At 57.2% G+C, this 12,888-nt stretch overlaps 6 protein-coding genes across 6 annotated transcripts; 3 read left to right on the top strand and 3 right to left on the bottom strand.

Moving 5' to 3' along the window:
* Positions 1-1,454: 1,454 nt before the first annotated feature.
* CH63R_05925 (Glycosyl hydrolase) lies at positions 1,455-3,513 on the top strand (the record flags this gene model as incomplete). Its single annotated transcript, XM_018300900.1, has 2 exons — positions 1,455-1,958; positions 2,017-3,513. 2 exons carry the CDS (start codon positions 1,455-1,457, stop codon positions 3,511-3,513), a joined length of 2,001 nt encoding a protein of 666 aa, XP_018158750.1.
* A 940-nt stretch (positions 3,514-4,453) lies between these two features.
* CH63R_05924 (uncharacterized protein) lies at positions 4,454-5,026 on the top strand (the record flags this gene model as incomplete). The annotated part of the gene is made up of 1 exon (XM_018300899.1): positions 4,454-5,026. The coding sequence occupies one exon, from the start codon at positions 4,454-4,456 to the stop codon at positions 5,024-5,026; it is 573 nt and encodes a 190-aa protein (XP_018158749.1).
* A 359-nt stretch (positions 5,027-5,385) lies between these two features.
* Positions 5,386-6,508, bottom strand: CH63R_05923 (Oligosaccharyltransferase subunit ribophorin ii; the record flags this gene model as incomplete). Its single annotated transcript, XM_018300898.1, has 4 exons — positions 5,386-5,625; positions 5,708-5,995; positions 6,061-6,259; positions 6,375-6,508. The coding sequence occupies 4 exons, from the start codon at positions 6,506-6,508 to the stop codon at positions 5,386-5,388; spliced, it is 861 nt and encodes a 286-aa protein (XP_018158748.1).
* Positions 6,509-7,149: 641 nt separating this feature from the next.
* Positions 7,150-8,363, bottom strand: CH63R_05922 (Peptide hydrolase; the record flags this gene model as incomplete). Its single annotated transcript, XM_018300897.1, has 2 exons — positions 7,150-7,666; positions 7,720-8,363. 2 exons carry the CDS (start codon positions 8,361-8,363, stop codon positions 7,150-7,152), a joined length of 1,161 nt encoding a protein of 386 aa, XP_018158747.1.
* A 987-nt stretch (positions 8,364-9,350) lies between these two features.
* On the top strand, positions 9,351-10,199 carry CH63R_05921 (Short chain dehydrogenase; the record flags this gene model as incomplete). The annotated part of the gene is made up of 1 exon (XM_018300896.1): positions 9,351-10,199. One exon carries the CDS (start codon positions 9,351-9,353, stop codon positions 10,197-10,199), a length of 849 nt encoding a protein of 282 aa, XP_018158746.1.
* Positions 10,200-10,465: 266 nt separating this feature from the next.
* CH63R_05920 (Benzaldehyde lyase) lies at positions 10,466-12,672 on the bottom strand (the record flags this gene model as incomplete). The annotated part of the gene is made up of 5 exons (XM_018300895.1): positions 10,466-10,561; positions 10,617-11,035; positions 11,106-11,463; positions 11,521-12,392; positions 12,453-12,672. 5 exons carry the CDS (start codon positions 12,670-12,672, stop codon positions 10,466-10,468), a joined length of 1,965 nt encoding a protein of 654 aa, XP_018158745.1.
* Between the last annotated feature and the right edge of the window lie 216 nt (positions 12,673-12,888).

Here is a 12,888-nt window from a genome sequence, read left to right as displayed (position 1 = left end):
TCTGTTTTATTTCCTCCAAGCCAACGATTGACTTCCAATCTCATATCACTTTTGTGGAGAAACTACCTCATGTCGTCTCTGGCTTGCACAGGGCATTCAAGGTACAGTACCGTTTATACCTTACGTCAGCCTGGCTCGGTCAGTCTCGGTGAAAATCACTTTACACCTTATCCGAGGAAACATTGAATAGAACACCAGGTGGACGGACACACTCCGTTGCTCACTTTCTATCCGTACACAAAAAGCATAACGGTAGTGAGACATGGTAGCACGCAAGCACGGTTGAGCAGTAGCGCGGCTAGACGCAACTTCAAGAGGTCGACTCAGCACGTTTCACCCTTGCAAATGCATTCCCCGGTCCGCACCATTACGGGCACTCTTTAACGGCCTCCCGAGACACGTCCGCCTGTTCCTTAGTCAGGAAAACTGATCTTTTGACACTGAAAAAACACCCGTCTCCAAGAAACCTTGGGGGAAGGCACGAGGGCTACCCTTGGCCAAGTTCGTGAGCACATACATAAACACGAGTCGCTGGATCCACCCACTCCTCGCCAGGCTTCGGCGGGTGATCACGCCGCCTGCGCGCTGTGCCATCGTGGGCATCCTTTTACCATGTACATGGCCAGAGAGGCTGGCTATCGGTGGAACGGTTCATACGCCTTTGGACCTGGCGGGGCTGCACCATACCAAAAGAGACGACCGCCAGCTTGTCTTCCTTCCTAACTAATGAATAGAGGGTTCTCCAGATGCACGCCAACGACAGCGAAGGGGCACATTTACGCCCATCATGTTTCTTGAGCCGTTGGACCGCATCAGGCGATTGCTCGCAGTGACAGGTTGACATAGCGCAGGGTCTTGGCGTCCCCAGATGTGCCCCGCATGAACACAAACAGGACCCCAGGACAGCATCTCTAGCGGCCGCCACCTTCCAAAGGAGACAGACCCAAGGAGACCGGCCACCCACCACTTTGAGTCTGTGACCAATTCACTGACCACTGACCTCTCTGGCTGCGCCATTCTGTGACCACTTTGAGGGGGTCCATTTGCTTCGTGCAGGTGGATCTCGCCGTGCGAAGGTGGGCTTGGCCTGGCCTCACCATCGCCCCGTCCATCGGCCATCCATCGTCGAACGAGCACTGCGGCGTCCTTCGCTTCCATCCCGCATCTCGCCCGATTGCCGTTCCAAGCTTGTCCTTCAATGGCTCCCCTCCGCCCTTGACCATCGCCTGCTGCACCGTCGCTCCCATTGTCGTTTGTTGCACACTGCTTGATTCAGCCTGCTCCTCTATTTTACTTCCCTCCGTCCGCCCATCCTTGTTTGGCCGACTACGAAATCCTTCTGAACATGGCAGAGCGCTGCTGTACATGAGCGGCCTTCTCGAGAGCTTGTTGCTCGATTTAACCCCCCCCCCCTCCAAAACTAGAAACCTCGCTGTAGTATCGACGCCACCACCATGACACGAACATCTTTCCGACTACCAGAGGCATGCCTTTCGGCGCTTGCTCTGGCATCTTGTGCCGCAGCACTCGTTGCGACGCCTTCTCCGAACGCGCCCACGGCCTTCTGCTCCCTCTTCTACCCCGAAGCCCAGCCGCCGACCGATTGCGAACCGAAGCAGCCCACAACCTTTCTGGCAGCCCCGCAAGCAGCAAGAAAGCCTTCTGATACATCCAAGACCAAAGACGAGCCGCTCGAGGCCGCTTTTGAGGCCTTGACGGTTATGCAACATGATTTCTTCATGTCGGACCAAGGGACATGGCCCGAAGCCATTGACTGGACCGCCGCCGTCATGGAGACGATGCTGTCTGGCACCTTAACCTCGCTTTCGCAGGCCTTGGCCGTGCTTGATTTCGGGGGCGCGAGTGACAAGGGCGCGAAGAGAAACTTGATTGACACTTTCTTCACCCAGCTTGTGGCCTCTTATTTTGGCCAAGACGATGTCGCAATCCGGCACCAGGTACGTAACTTCTGCTTCTCGTCACAACAGCACATGGCGCGTTCTAACAATCGCGCAGGCATTTGACGACATTCTCTGGGTTGTCCTCGGCTGGATCGATGCTATCAAGTTCGTCGATACCCACTCCGGACTGTTCTACCCCCGCGAGGGGCTCAATGAGAGCGCAACTCCAGGTCTCGGAGACGCATTGGCCAACGGCCCCTGGCATGGGCAGTACTGGGTCCCTTCCTTTGCTCACCGAGCCCGCGTCTTCTGGGACCTCGGCTCAAAGGGATGGGACACACGCCTCTGCGGCGGTGGCATGAATTGGAACCCGAGATTGGAACCGTACAAGAACGCCATCACCAACGAGTTATGGATCGCCGCCTCGATCTCCATGTATCTCTGGTTCCCCGGCGACAACAATACCACCCCATGGATCAACAGCGCAAGCGGCGTGAAAGCTACCCGAGAGCCCAAGTACCTTGCCGCCGCCATTGAGGGCTACAGGTGGATCACCGAAGTCAACATGACCAACGATGCAGGTCTCTACGTTGATGGATATCACGTGGACAGGTCGAAGCAGGGCAACACTCAATGTGACCTTCGCAGTGAAGCTGTCTTTACCTACAACCAGGGTGTGCTTCTAACCGGCCAGCGTGGTCTCTTCACCGCAACGGGCAGCGCATCATATCTTGAAGACGGGCACAGACTTATCCAGGCGGTCATCAAGGCTTCGGGCTGGGATTTGAAGCTTGATCAGCCGGTCGACGACCTTTCGGACAGTCCCCCGGGTTACTTACCGCCCTGGCGAGGGTTGGGCCGTGGAGGCATTATAGAGGACTCGTGCGACGCCAGCGCCACCTGCTCGCAGGATGGACAGACTTTCAAGGGTATTTTCTTCCACCATTTCGTCATGTTCTGCCAGCCAATCGACCCAGCCGTCATTGAGCCTGGCATGACGGTCAACACTCAGGCGTACGATCAGGTCAAGACTGCTCACGCATCGGCCTGTCAGGCCTATCTGGGTTGGGTCCAGCACAACGCCAAGTCGGCTTTATTGACTAGGGACCAAGAAGGCCGATTTGGCGCGTGGTGGGGAGCGGGGGTATTCCAGAATGCATTGCCGACAATGGAGACGGACGGCATTCCCCACAATGCGCCAAATGTGACCGACTACCGCAACTACGGCCTTCCTCACGACGGCGTATGGGCTGACGGCAACCCCGACAAGGTGTGGGCCCCGAACGGCAAGGCACGCAATGATCAGACAATGAGCTATGTGTTGGTTGGTGGTCGGGAACAATCCAGACAGCATGTCCTCGGTGACTTAAGCGGACAGGGACCGCACGAAGAAGAAACCGACGGAAACGGAAATGGCTTCGAACGGCGAGTGAGGACGGCGGCGGCGACGGCGACGGCGACAAGCGGCGATCCAAATGACCGCGGACGGGGTAGAACACCGGAGACGCAAAACGGCGGCATGGCCCTGATGCGGGCTTGGTGGGAACTCACAGCCGCCTCCAATGGAACGTATGTGAAGCAGCAGCAGCAGCAGCATGCAAAACGAGGATAGAGGCATGACGTTATGTCGTTTGATTAGTTGCTTCTTTTTGAGTACATGAGTATAAACGAGCCTCCCACGTAAATGTCCCAACGCACGAATAGCATAGCCGCCGGACGGTTACGACGGCCTCACTTTTCCATATCCAAAGCCTTATTCATGTTCCCTCGCATCCATATATCGCTAGCCTTCGTGTGTTGTCCTGAACGCACTCATCATTGGTTCTGTCGGAGTTGCCGGCTCCAGCAAAGCATTTCCCCAAACCCTCCTCTTCCAGATGCATTGTCCGCGCGCGGGCAACGCTACTCGTTCTCACGCCGCCCCCTGATACTTTGCTGATTGCTGGTTGATTGGGTAGCCAGCCGAGTACGATTCGGTTGCGAGTGGAGGGACTGGCAAGTGGGCGTGGCTTGCTCAGCCCTCGTGCGTCCTGGCGGACCTAGCCACTTCGTCGTTTGAGGCAATGATTTCGCCAGCCGATTCGAGGTGGGTTGAATGGCAACTTGGGCAGATCCGGCACGTCAGTGCCGGGGACGCCCCACATGGCCTGCCGTGGCTTGGCGGTCGCTCGACGGCTTGCGCCGCGCCCTCTTCGAATGGGCTTCCCGATTGGGAAGCTTAGTGCTTTGAGGGCGGCATGTTTTTGGGTAGGTATGGTGGACTCGTGGGAGAATCCTGTAGCGAGCAGCCCGTGAAAGTACGCCAGGCACACGTGGATATAAAGTAGGGGAGGTGTCCTGATGAGAAGGGACGTTTGGATCTGGGTCGTATGAATAAATCATCAAGCAAACGCTCCAGATTTTAGAAAGCCGATTTTAGAGAGCCGGATACTTATAGAACAAACAACAGTCTACTGTACAGCCAAACAACAACGGAAGAAACCCTCCCCCGTCTGGGACTCCCCTTCAACACTCTCTCCCACCTCACATACCCGTCCAACGTCCCATCCATCATGGGCCTCATCGCCGGTCTCGTCTCGACGATAGTCCACGTCGCCGCCGGCCGCAACCCCTACGGCCACCACCACAACCAGACCGGCGCCGCCACGACTCACCATGAGAACAACATCACCACGGGCTGCAACGCCGGGCCCAACGACCAGCCGTGCGGCATCTGCGCCGTCGCGCTTCCCTTCTTAAAAGGCCGGCAGATGAAGCTCGAGAGTAAGGCCATGAGGCACGAGCGTAGGGCCGTCCGGCACGCCATCAAGGCGCAGCGGTTCGCCGGGGGCCGGGGGACGGGTTACGCTGCCGCATATGTGGTTGCTGGGCCGTACCAGAACCAGAACCAGAACCAGAACCAGCAGCAGCAGCAGCAGCAGCAACAACACCAGGGAATTTCACGCAGCGGGGTGGTGGGGGAGAGGCAGGAGGAGGGCGTCGAGGAATTGCACGGGCACCGGAGGGCTTCGACGGGCGGGGACTTGCCGCCTCCTGCTTACAAGGAGGGGGAGTCTGCGGCGGCGGGTGCCAGGCGAAGTGTTGAGGGTTTGGCAGGGGATGAAAAGCATGCCGACAAAGCCTGAGGCGGAGCGAGCTGCTATGAGACATGATCCGGTTCTTTGTTCACATAGGCCGAGCTAGTATGGCGTTAGGTAGACGGTCTGAATACCACCTTTTTTGTTCATTTCACCTTTAATGTTTTCCACCCTGGTCTTTTCTAATCCTCGGGTGCCCAGATGCTGTCCTGATGCTGATGTACAATGAGGGGCCCCTCCCAAACCGCTGCTTCTGTATGAACCCCTCGAAATTTTTGGTGTTGATCGAAAAGCCAAGCTTCTTTCCTTGGAAACCGATGAACCTTCATCTAAGACCCGCCCCCTCGTCACATGCGTTAAAACAGTACGTGCCTTTTTTGATGTGTAACATTTCATCAGCATGACCTTTACCGCTGGCCAGAGAGACGGCGGCTCTGGACCTCGCTAAGGGCCTTGGTGCCGCTGAGGAAGATGGAGGTCGCAACAATGGCCACGGCGGGCAGGGTCTGGAAGAGGTTCCAGCTGGAGTAATACAGGAAAAAGACGCCCTCCATGGCGACAATGGAGCCGAAGAAGGTAGCGTGGGAGAGAGGCGCCGCGGAGAGAGCCTTTTGGAGGTGGTTGAAGTTGGCGCCAAGGTTGAGCCACTGTGGAAGGGGAGCGAAGTCAGTCAATTGTTCCTGTCGAGAAGCCGCATCTTCTCCAGATGTACGAATAAGGTATACTTACGCCGATGAGGAGCACGGGGATCGTGGCGAGGACGGCAATGACAAAAGCAAGCGAGATGATCTTAGGTGGGCTCTTGTCACCCTCCTTGAAGACGTGGTGGATCTCGGGTTGCTTGCCGTAGCGGACGGGAGGCTCGTAGGCCGGGGCGGGGGCGCTGGCTTCGCGCTTGACAGCGACATCGAAGAGGGTCGTCTCGAGAGCCTTGGAGGAGCCGAATGAGCCGATGACGATGCTGGCCTTGAGGGGCTCGGTAGCCAGGAGGAGCTGGATCGGGAGGTCCTTCTGGGACTGTGGTGGCCGAGTTAGCTGCGCAGTCATTGTTGCGTTGGGGACAGTTGAAACAGGTAACGCACAATATCGACGACACCACGACCGGTGTCCTTGATCTCCAGAGGGAAGGGGGCCTCGAGGCCGGTCGTGGGCTCCTTGAGGATCAGGAAGGCCTGGTGCGGGCGCTTAGCCTTGTCGCCCTCCTTGGCCGTCAGGATGACCTTGAGGCTGTCCTTGGCCTCTAGAGAGAGTGCCTTCTTGAGAGGAGCAGTCGGGCTCAGTCTGTCGATCGCGCTGTGTCAGCAATTGGTCCGTTTAATCATGTGTTTCCGAGATTCCCCATCCCCGAGACGAAGCTCCAAGAAGGCGCGCGGGCGGACAGCGACAGGCTACTCACTTCTCCTTGGTGGCATCTTTGCCCTTTCCAGAAATCGAGACAGTGGCACTGTCGAATCCCCATGATGAAGAGGCCTGCACGGCACCAGCCGCAAACAGCGCGAGGGCGGGTGTCAAGGAGTGGAGGAATCGCATGGTTGCTGAGGTACTTGTCTGTGGCAGCTTTGGGTAGCTGGACTGGAGCTTCACGATCTGGTGTTAACACTTATGGACAGCTTTCGTGTCCATTAGGAACTACCGATATGCGCACGGACCATAGACAGCGGGACCACGGGGACTGTGATTGGGTTCAATCGCACTGTCTTTCGCACAGTAAAAATTTCGGCCCACTCTAGGCTGAATGACAGGCAGTGAGACGAACGAACCACGAGGGAGTTCTAGTCAATGAGAGCAACTTGTTCATCGTGTCGGAATCAAGGCATCAGTGTGAGCACTTGGTCTAAATGGGAAGCTAAAGTATGTATAGAAACTATTTACTCCATTACTAGATACAGTAAACTTCTTAGATTTTTATCCTTAGCTCCAAGACCGAGTTCAGTTGAATAGCAACATCCGGCCCAAGCGGACTGAAGAAGAGCAGGAGCGAGTGCGATGAAAGTTGAGTCAATTGTCGAACATTTGCCTACGTAAACTGCCAGGACATCGTTATCGGGTAGTGGGACAAAATCGCGTTGGGTTTCTCTCCTGTATCCGTGTGAGAGCTTCGACAAATGTGAGCAGGTCGCAAAACTGTAATGCTGTCTATAAATCTTGTCTAAATGAGGTAGATGGATGAGCTATAGTTCGTCCCTAAAATCACTCGGTCCATCGGCGGCCTCGCTCTCTGCTCTTCTGGGCAGATGCTCGTCCAGCTCCATCCATTCCGCCGTAAATACAGTCAGGATGCGCGCCCAGTCCCTCACAGTAGGCAGGTCAAGGTGCTCGGCGTCGTCCTCGATCTTATGCCATACATCGGGGAAAGGCGTCGGGATGATGTGTAAGATCTCGACACCGCGCTCCATGAAGGGCACATGGTCGTCCAAGACATACCCTCCGCTAAAGCCCACCTTGGCCTTCTTCCTGTCCGTCAGGAAGGGGTGCTTCGGCTTAGTCTCGAGAACGCCAAGTTCACGCATGCGATGCTCGATCTTTGCCATTTTCTTGTATGCCCAGTGAGTCGACGGAAAATACGACGGTATCCGCGGGTTAGGGGCGCCGAGGAGGTCGATGAGGAGGAAGAGGCTGATAGAAGAGAGAGGCGACTTATACAAAGCATCCGGGTGAACGGTATCCTCCCAGCTCTTGGCCAGGGCCCTGCGATTGTTAGCCGTAAGGACCGTTCCGATCTTTGAGGGCTGCCAACGTACCTAGCTCCATAGAGCGAATCCGTCTCGGTCCACGACACCCACGCCTCCTCGCCATCAAGCAGGATAATCTGGACACCCTTCTCCTCGTCGAGCCCGTTGCCGCCGTCGCCAGACGCCTCCATGGCCTTCCACTTCTTCACCAGCGCATCCTCGATGCTCCTCGCCGCGTGCAGCAGCATCGCACACGGAGCAGCACTGTCAATCGCCCCGATGAACCCTTCCGGGTGGTTCAGGCTGTCATAGTGCGCAACGAGCGTCAGGTACTCGACGTCTCCTCCCTTGGCCCACGGCGGGTCGCGGCGGAAGATGAGGTTCGTGAAGGGTATGTCCTTGTCGCCGGTCGCGGGCGTCTTGGAGGTGGAATTGTGCCACTCAATGATCCACTCGGGCAGGTTGGCGCGGAAGAAGTCGACAAAGTGCTGTTGCACCTTGGCGGAGCCCGGGGTGCCGGGGACGCGGGGGATCAGGATGGGCGCTAGCAGCGAGCCCGTGTTGATGTCGAAGCCGTCGCCGCCCGAGGGGATCGCGCGCAGGGCTTCGTCGCCGAGCTCGGTGTAGGCGGTCGCTGGGGTGAAGAGCGAGCAGAGGACTATGAGGATCGACCCTACGAGGGGTAGCTTCGGCAGGGAGGTCAACAGACCCATTTCGACGGCGACCAGGTCGGACACAACGGGTTCATGCTGCTCAGGGCGTGATGTCAAGTTGAGGGCGGGCCTGCAGCGCTCTACGGCTTCTTCTGAGCGAATGTGTCAGATTCCAACAGCCATATTGGCGAGAGGGGGGGAGGGGGGAAAAGGTGTTCAGTCGATGGCCTGGAGCACGATGCGACTCGGGTCCCATGAGACCCCGCCGGGTGGTCGGGGCATGGAGTGATCGAGGTGGAAATATGCCGAAGGCGGATCCACCCACGGAGCAAGATCCACCGTTCCGGGCGCCCTGGCACGAGCGCTGTGGGAACAAATCTGGGTCGTGGATTTCATCTTACAACAACTTACATGACAACGACACGCTTCGGCCACTGCCGGCTTAGATGTCATCTTCCATCATCCTTCAAAGTTCTGACATTCCTGAACTGGACACAGGTGCACAGCATTCTGAGCGAATCAGAGACGGCTATTTCTTATGCCGAAACTGACAGTCTAAGTATTTCCAGTGGCTGAACTACATCGCCTATCCCCGATGGGCGGTCGATCCCCTTGTTACCTTTCGGCGTTAACATTCGGCCACTTCATCACCGCTGACGAGAACGTCCTTCGATGATCAACAAAACCCCGCCGTTTCTATTCGCAATTGTCGATCGTCGAGATATGGAATTAACAACTATAAATCCGCGTCGTACGGGTGAATTGCAGTGCTGGTACACCAGATGCTATCGCCGAGTGGCTTGGATGACGGGCGTTCCCTATGGATCTGACATGCAGAAGTCTGCCGCAAGTGTTGATACTCAGGTGTTGGGGACCTCTGAAATGTGCTCTATATAAGATGTGCTCTCCTTCCAAATGAGGGGTGGGATCTCACCATCACAATCATCAATCATCCCATCCTCACATCAAGACACAACGTCTCCTATCCACTTTCAGTCCTCGTATTCAAGCTTTAGTAAACCTCGACTTCATCCCAAACGAGACACAATGGACTCACCAGTCTGGTTCATCACGGGTGCCTCCTCAGGTTTCGGCCTCGCCATCGCCAAAGAAGCCCTTTCCCGCGGCCACCGCGTCATCGCCACAGCCCGCAACCCGTCCAACCTCTCCGACCTTGCCTCTGCCGGAGCTGACCTCCTGCCCCTGGACGTCACCGCCGACGAGGCCACAGTCACAGAGACGGTGAACAAGGCCTTCGCCATCCACGGCAAGGTCACCCACGTTATCAACTCGGCCGGCTACATCCTCGACGGCACCATCGAGGAGGCCAACGCCCAGGAAGTTTTCGACAGCTACAACACCAACGTCTTCGGCGCCCTCAAAGTCTGCCGTGCGGTGGCCCCGCACCTCCGCGCTCAGCGCTTCGGAATCGTCGTCAACATCGGCAGTGTCGGGAGCTGGGCCGGCGGTGCCGCCGTCGCGCTCTACTGCTCCACCAAGGCCGCCGTCAGCATCTTCACCGAGGGGTTCGCTGACGAGATGAAGCCCTTCGGCGTCGATGTCTGCGCCCTCGAGCCAGGCTACTTCCGTACGAGGTTCCTCAACGCTGGGACCCGCACCAAGGCGAAGCTGTCCATCGACGCGTACAACGAGGGCCCAGCGGGCGACTACAAGAAGCTGCTTGAGGTCGCCAACAACAACCAGGCTGGTGACCCGCTCAAGGGGGCTCGCGTCGTGGTGGATGTGATGACCAAGTCAGGGTCTGCCGAGGGGCGGGATATCCCCGTGAGGTTGATCCTGGGTACTGACTGTCTTGCCGGGGTCCGTCAAAAGTGCAAGGATACTTTGGCTCTGCTGGATGAGTGGGAGTCCGTCTCCGCATCTACCAACTTCTAGGCACCGTAGTTCTGCTGATGCAGTGGTCAATGTTTGGTTCCAGTCTTTCATTAAATTCAGCGGGGCAACGAGTAGCTATTTGCAATCTAATGTCTCTTTTGTGTGACCATATGCAACGTCCCAAGTGTTTCCTCACCTTGTCAAACGTGCTTAAAGTGGCCGGATACATAAACTGCTCGTCCGCTGAGAGCCTCCTTAGCGATGTACTTCGTTTTTACGAAAGCTTACTGAGCGCTTCTTTTTCTCGAGTGTGTAAGTCATCCCCACTAGACTGTTTCTGTTCTTGGTGTCTTGTAGTAAGGTCTGGGAAGATTGTCGTAGTATGGCACAACGATAGTGTTGGGGTCGTTGTTTGCTCCGACCTGCATACTCCATGAGTCGGTATCACTAAGAGTCGGATGAAGATATGCTACTCACCATGGCCTTGGTGCTGCTGTGGTATGGTAGATCTGAGACCTTGAGGTTAAGCAATGCCGGTCTTCTGCGGCTCGTCAAATCCCGTACTGTCTCTTTCAGCGTTTCCAGAGTCTTTTGTCCGTTGCTGTCACTGCCCCCCTCAACAACATCAACTACGGCGGACGCGCAGCCAAACCCTTCCGCCACGACCTCGTACTTGACAGCAGGGTTCATCGCAATGCATGGCCGCTGCGGCGTTTGCGCGCCGTAGATCATGTCTTGCCCCGCCTGCGACATGCCCCATACGCTGTTGTTAATGATGACCGTCAAGATGTTGAGCCCAAACTTGGCGTAGGTGTCGAGCTCGCCGATATGGAAACCCGCACTGCCATCTCCGTGGAGGTTGACTACTAGCTTGTCCGGAGCGGCCACGGCGGCGCCTGTGAGTGAATGAATACGACGTCAGCTTTAGTACCAGGCTTTCTTTCAAAGCAACAAGAAGTGACAGACCGAGCGAATATCCGAATCCATTCCCCAAGAAGCCTAGGTAACCAGTGGTTACCATGGATAGCCCAGCCCTGGCGTCGTTGAGACACTGCAGAGCCCATCCACTTGCTTCGCCGCCGTCAATACAGACGATACTGCTTTCCGGGAGTGATTCAAAAAGCGTTCTAACGCCGTGATACGGGTGAAGGCGTCCATTGGACTCGAAAACCACGGGTTCATCCTCGTCCCCCATCAGCTTTGCGCCGACCTTCTTCAGACCGACGGCCTCCTTCAACCAGTCACTCGAGGCCTCGAAGGGGAATTTGGATGCCGCTGCAGTCAAAGCACTGGCTGCGAGACCAACGTCTGAGACGATGCCGACCTACATCTGGATTTGAGCACAAACGGCCATGCTGCAGCTTCAGGTTGTAGAACTTACGTCAATCCTCCTCGAACGACCGATTTCACTCCCGTCCAAGTCCACCTGCACTACTTTTGCACTGTCCTCGTTCGGCACGACTGCGCCGCTTCTGCCGCCGAGTAGGAATCCAGTCCTGGCCCCCAGCAGCAGGACGAAATCAGGAGCCTGCCCTTGGGCAAGCAAAAGCGGCAGCTGGGTCGCCGCGCCGGCAAACAGAGGGTGCGAACGTCGCATCGTCGTCGAGAATTTGGGGGAGTGGAAGACTGGCGTGCCCGTCGCCTCCGCAAGACCTGCGACCTCGTCCGCCGCCCTTGCAGCGCCAGTCGAGACGATAATGACTGGCCGCTTCGCTTCCCTCCACAGACGCACCGTTTCGTCCACGGCGCCAGGATCGGGAGCCGGGTACGACACCGGCGGTGCCGTGACGGAACCCCACGCGATGCTCCCGGCCCGGACCGGCGTGAAGAGCACGTCGATTGGGAAATCCACGAGCACCGGCCCGGGCGCGCCCGCAGTCGTCGCCCGCCACGCCAGGCTGACGACGCGGGGGATCTCGTCGGCGCTCGTGACGCGGTGCGCGAACTTGGTCACCGGCCGCGCGAGGACGACCTGGTCGTGGAAGCCCTGGAGGGCGTTGGTCTCGGCGTCGCGCAGCGGCGGCGAGCTGGTGACGCAGAAGACGGGGGACCGGTCGGCGAAGGCGGTGCCGAGGCCCGGCAGGCCGTTGCAGAAGCCCGAGTTGGCCGTGATGAAGCACACCCCCGGCGCGTCGTTCCCCCTCACCTTGGCCCAGCCCTCGGCGGCCTGCACGGCGACGGTCTCGTGACGCACGTCCACGAGTTTGATGTTGGCCTCGACTGCGGCCATGAGGAAGCTGTCGAGATGCCCGCCTACATTTTTACGGTCAGTTCATAATCCGAGAACGTGGACGTGATGGAGGAGAAACTTGCCGTGAATGCCAAACGCAACCGTTGCGCCTAGCCGGGCTAGAGACTGCGCGAGGAGATCACCCCCGACGAGCTCGCGGTTTTCGGGGTGCTTCAGATGGAATGCCATTTCGTGAACGCGAGTATGTATCTCAATGGTTACTTGTAGCAGTTGCGCACTTTTTGTGTAACATATGATCGACTCGAACCAATATCTCAAGAGCCGGTGGCAAGTTGCACGCATTTATAACATGACCGGTGCGGGGCGGGAAGCGGATGAGGGGGATGCGGCTTGGTCCCGAGGTAGTTGCACGACTTGTATACCTCTGAAACAGATCTTGGAGAGGAGATGAGGAGGTCGGGAAACCAATACCCGTCGTCCCAAATTTCAATGGACAAAAGGGGAAGCGTGTACAACTCGAACTGAGCTCGGGTGCAATCTGACACCACTATACGTTGT

This window comes from Colletotrichum higginsianum, chromosome 4, assembly GCF_001672515.1.
Source record: "Colletotrichum higginsianum IMI 349063 chromosome 4, whole genome shotgun sequence".
Classification (NCBI taxonomy): domain Eukaryota; kingdom Fungi; phylum Ascomycota; class Sordariomycetes; order Glomerellales; family Glomerellaceae; genus Colletotrichum; species Colletotrichum higginsianum.
This window is presented reverse-complemented; position numbering and strand designations above follow the sequence as displayed.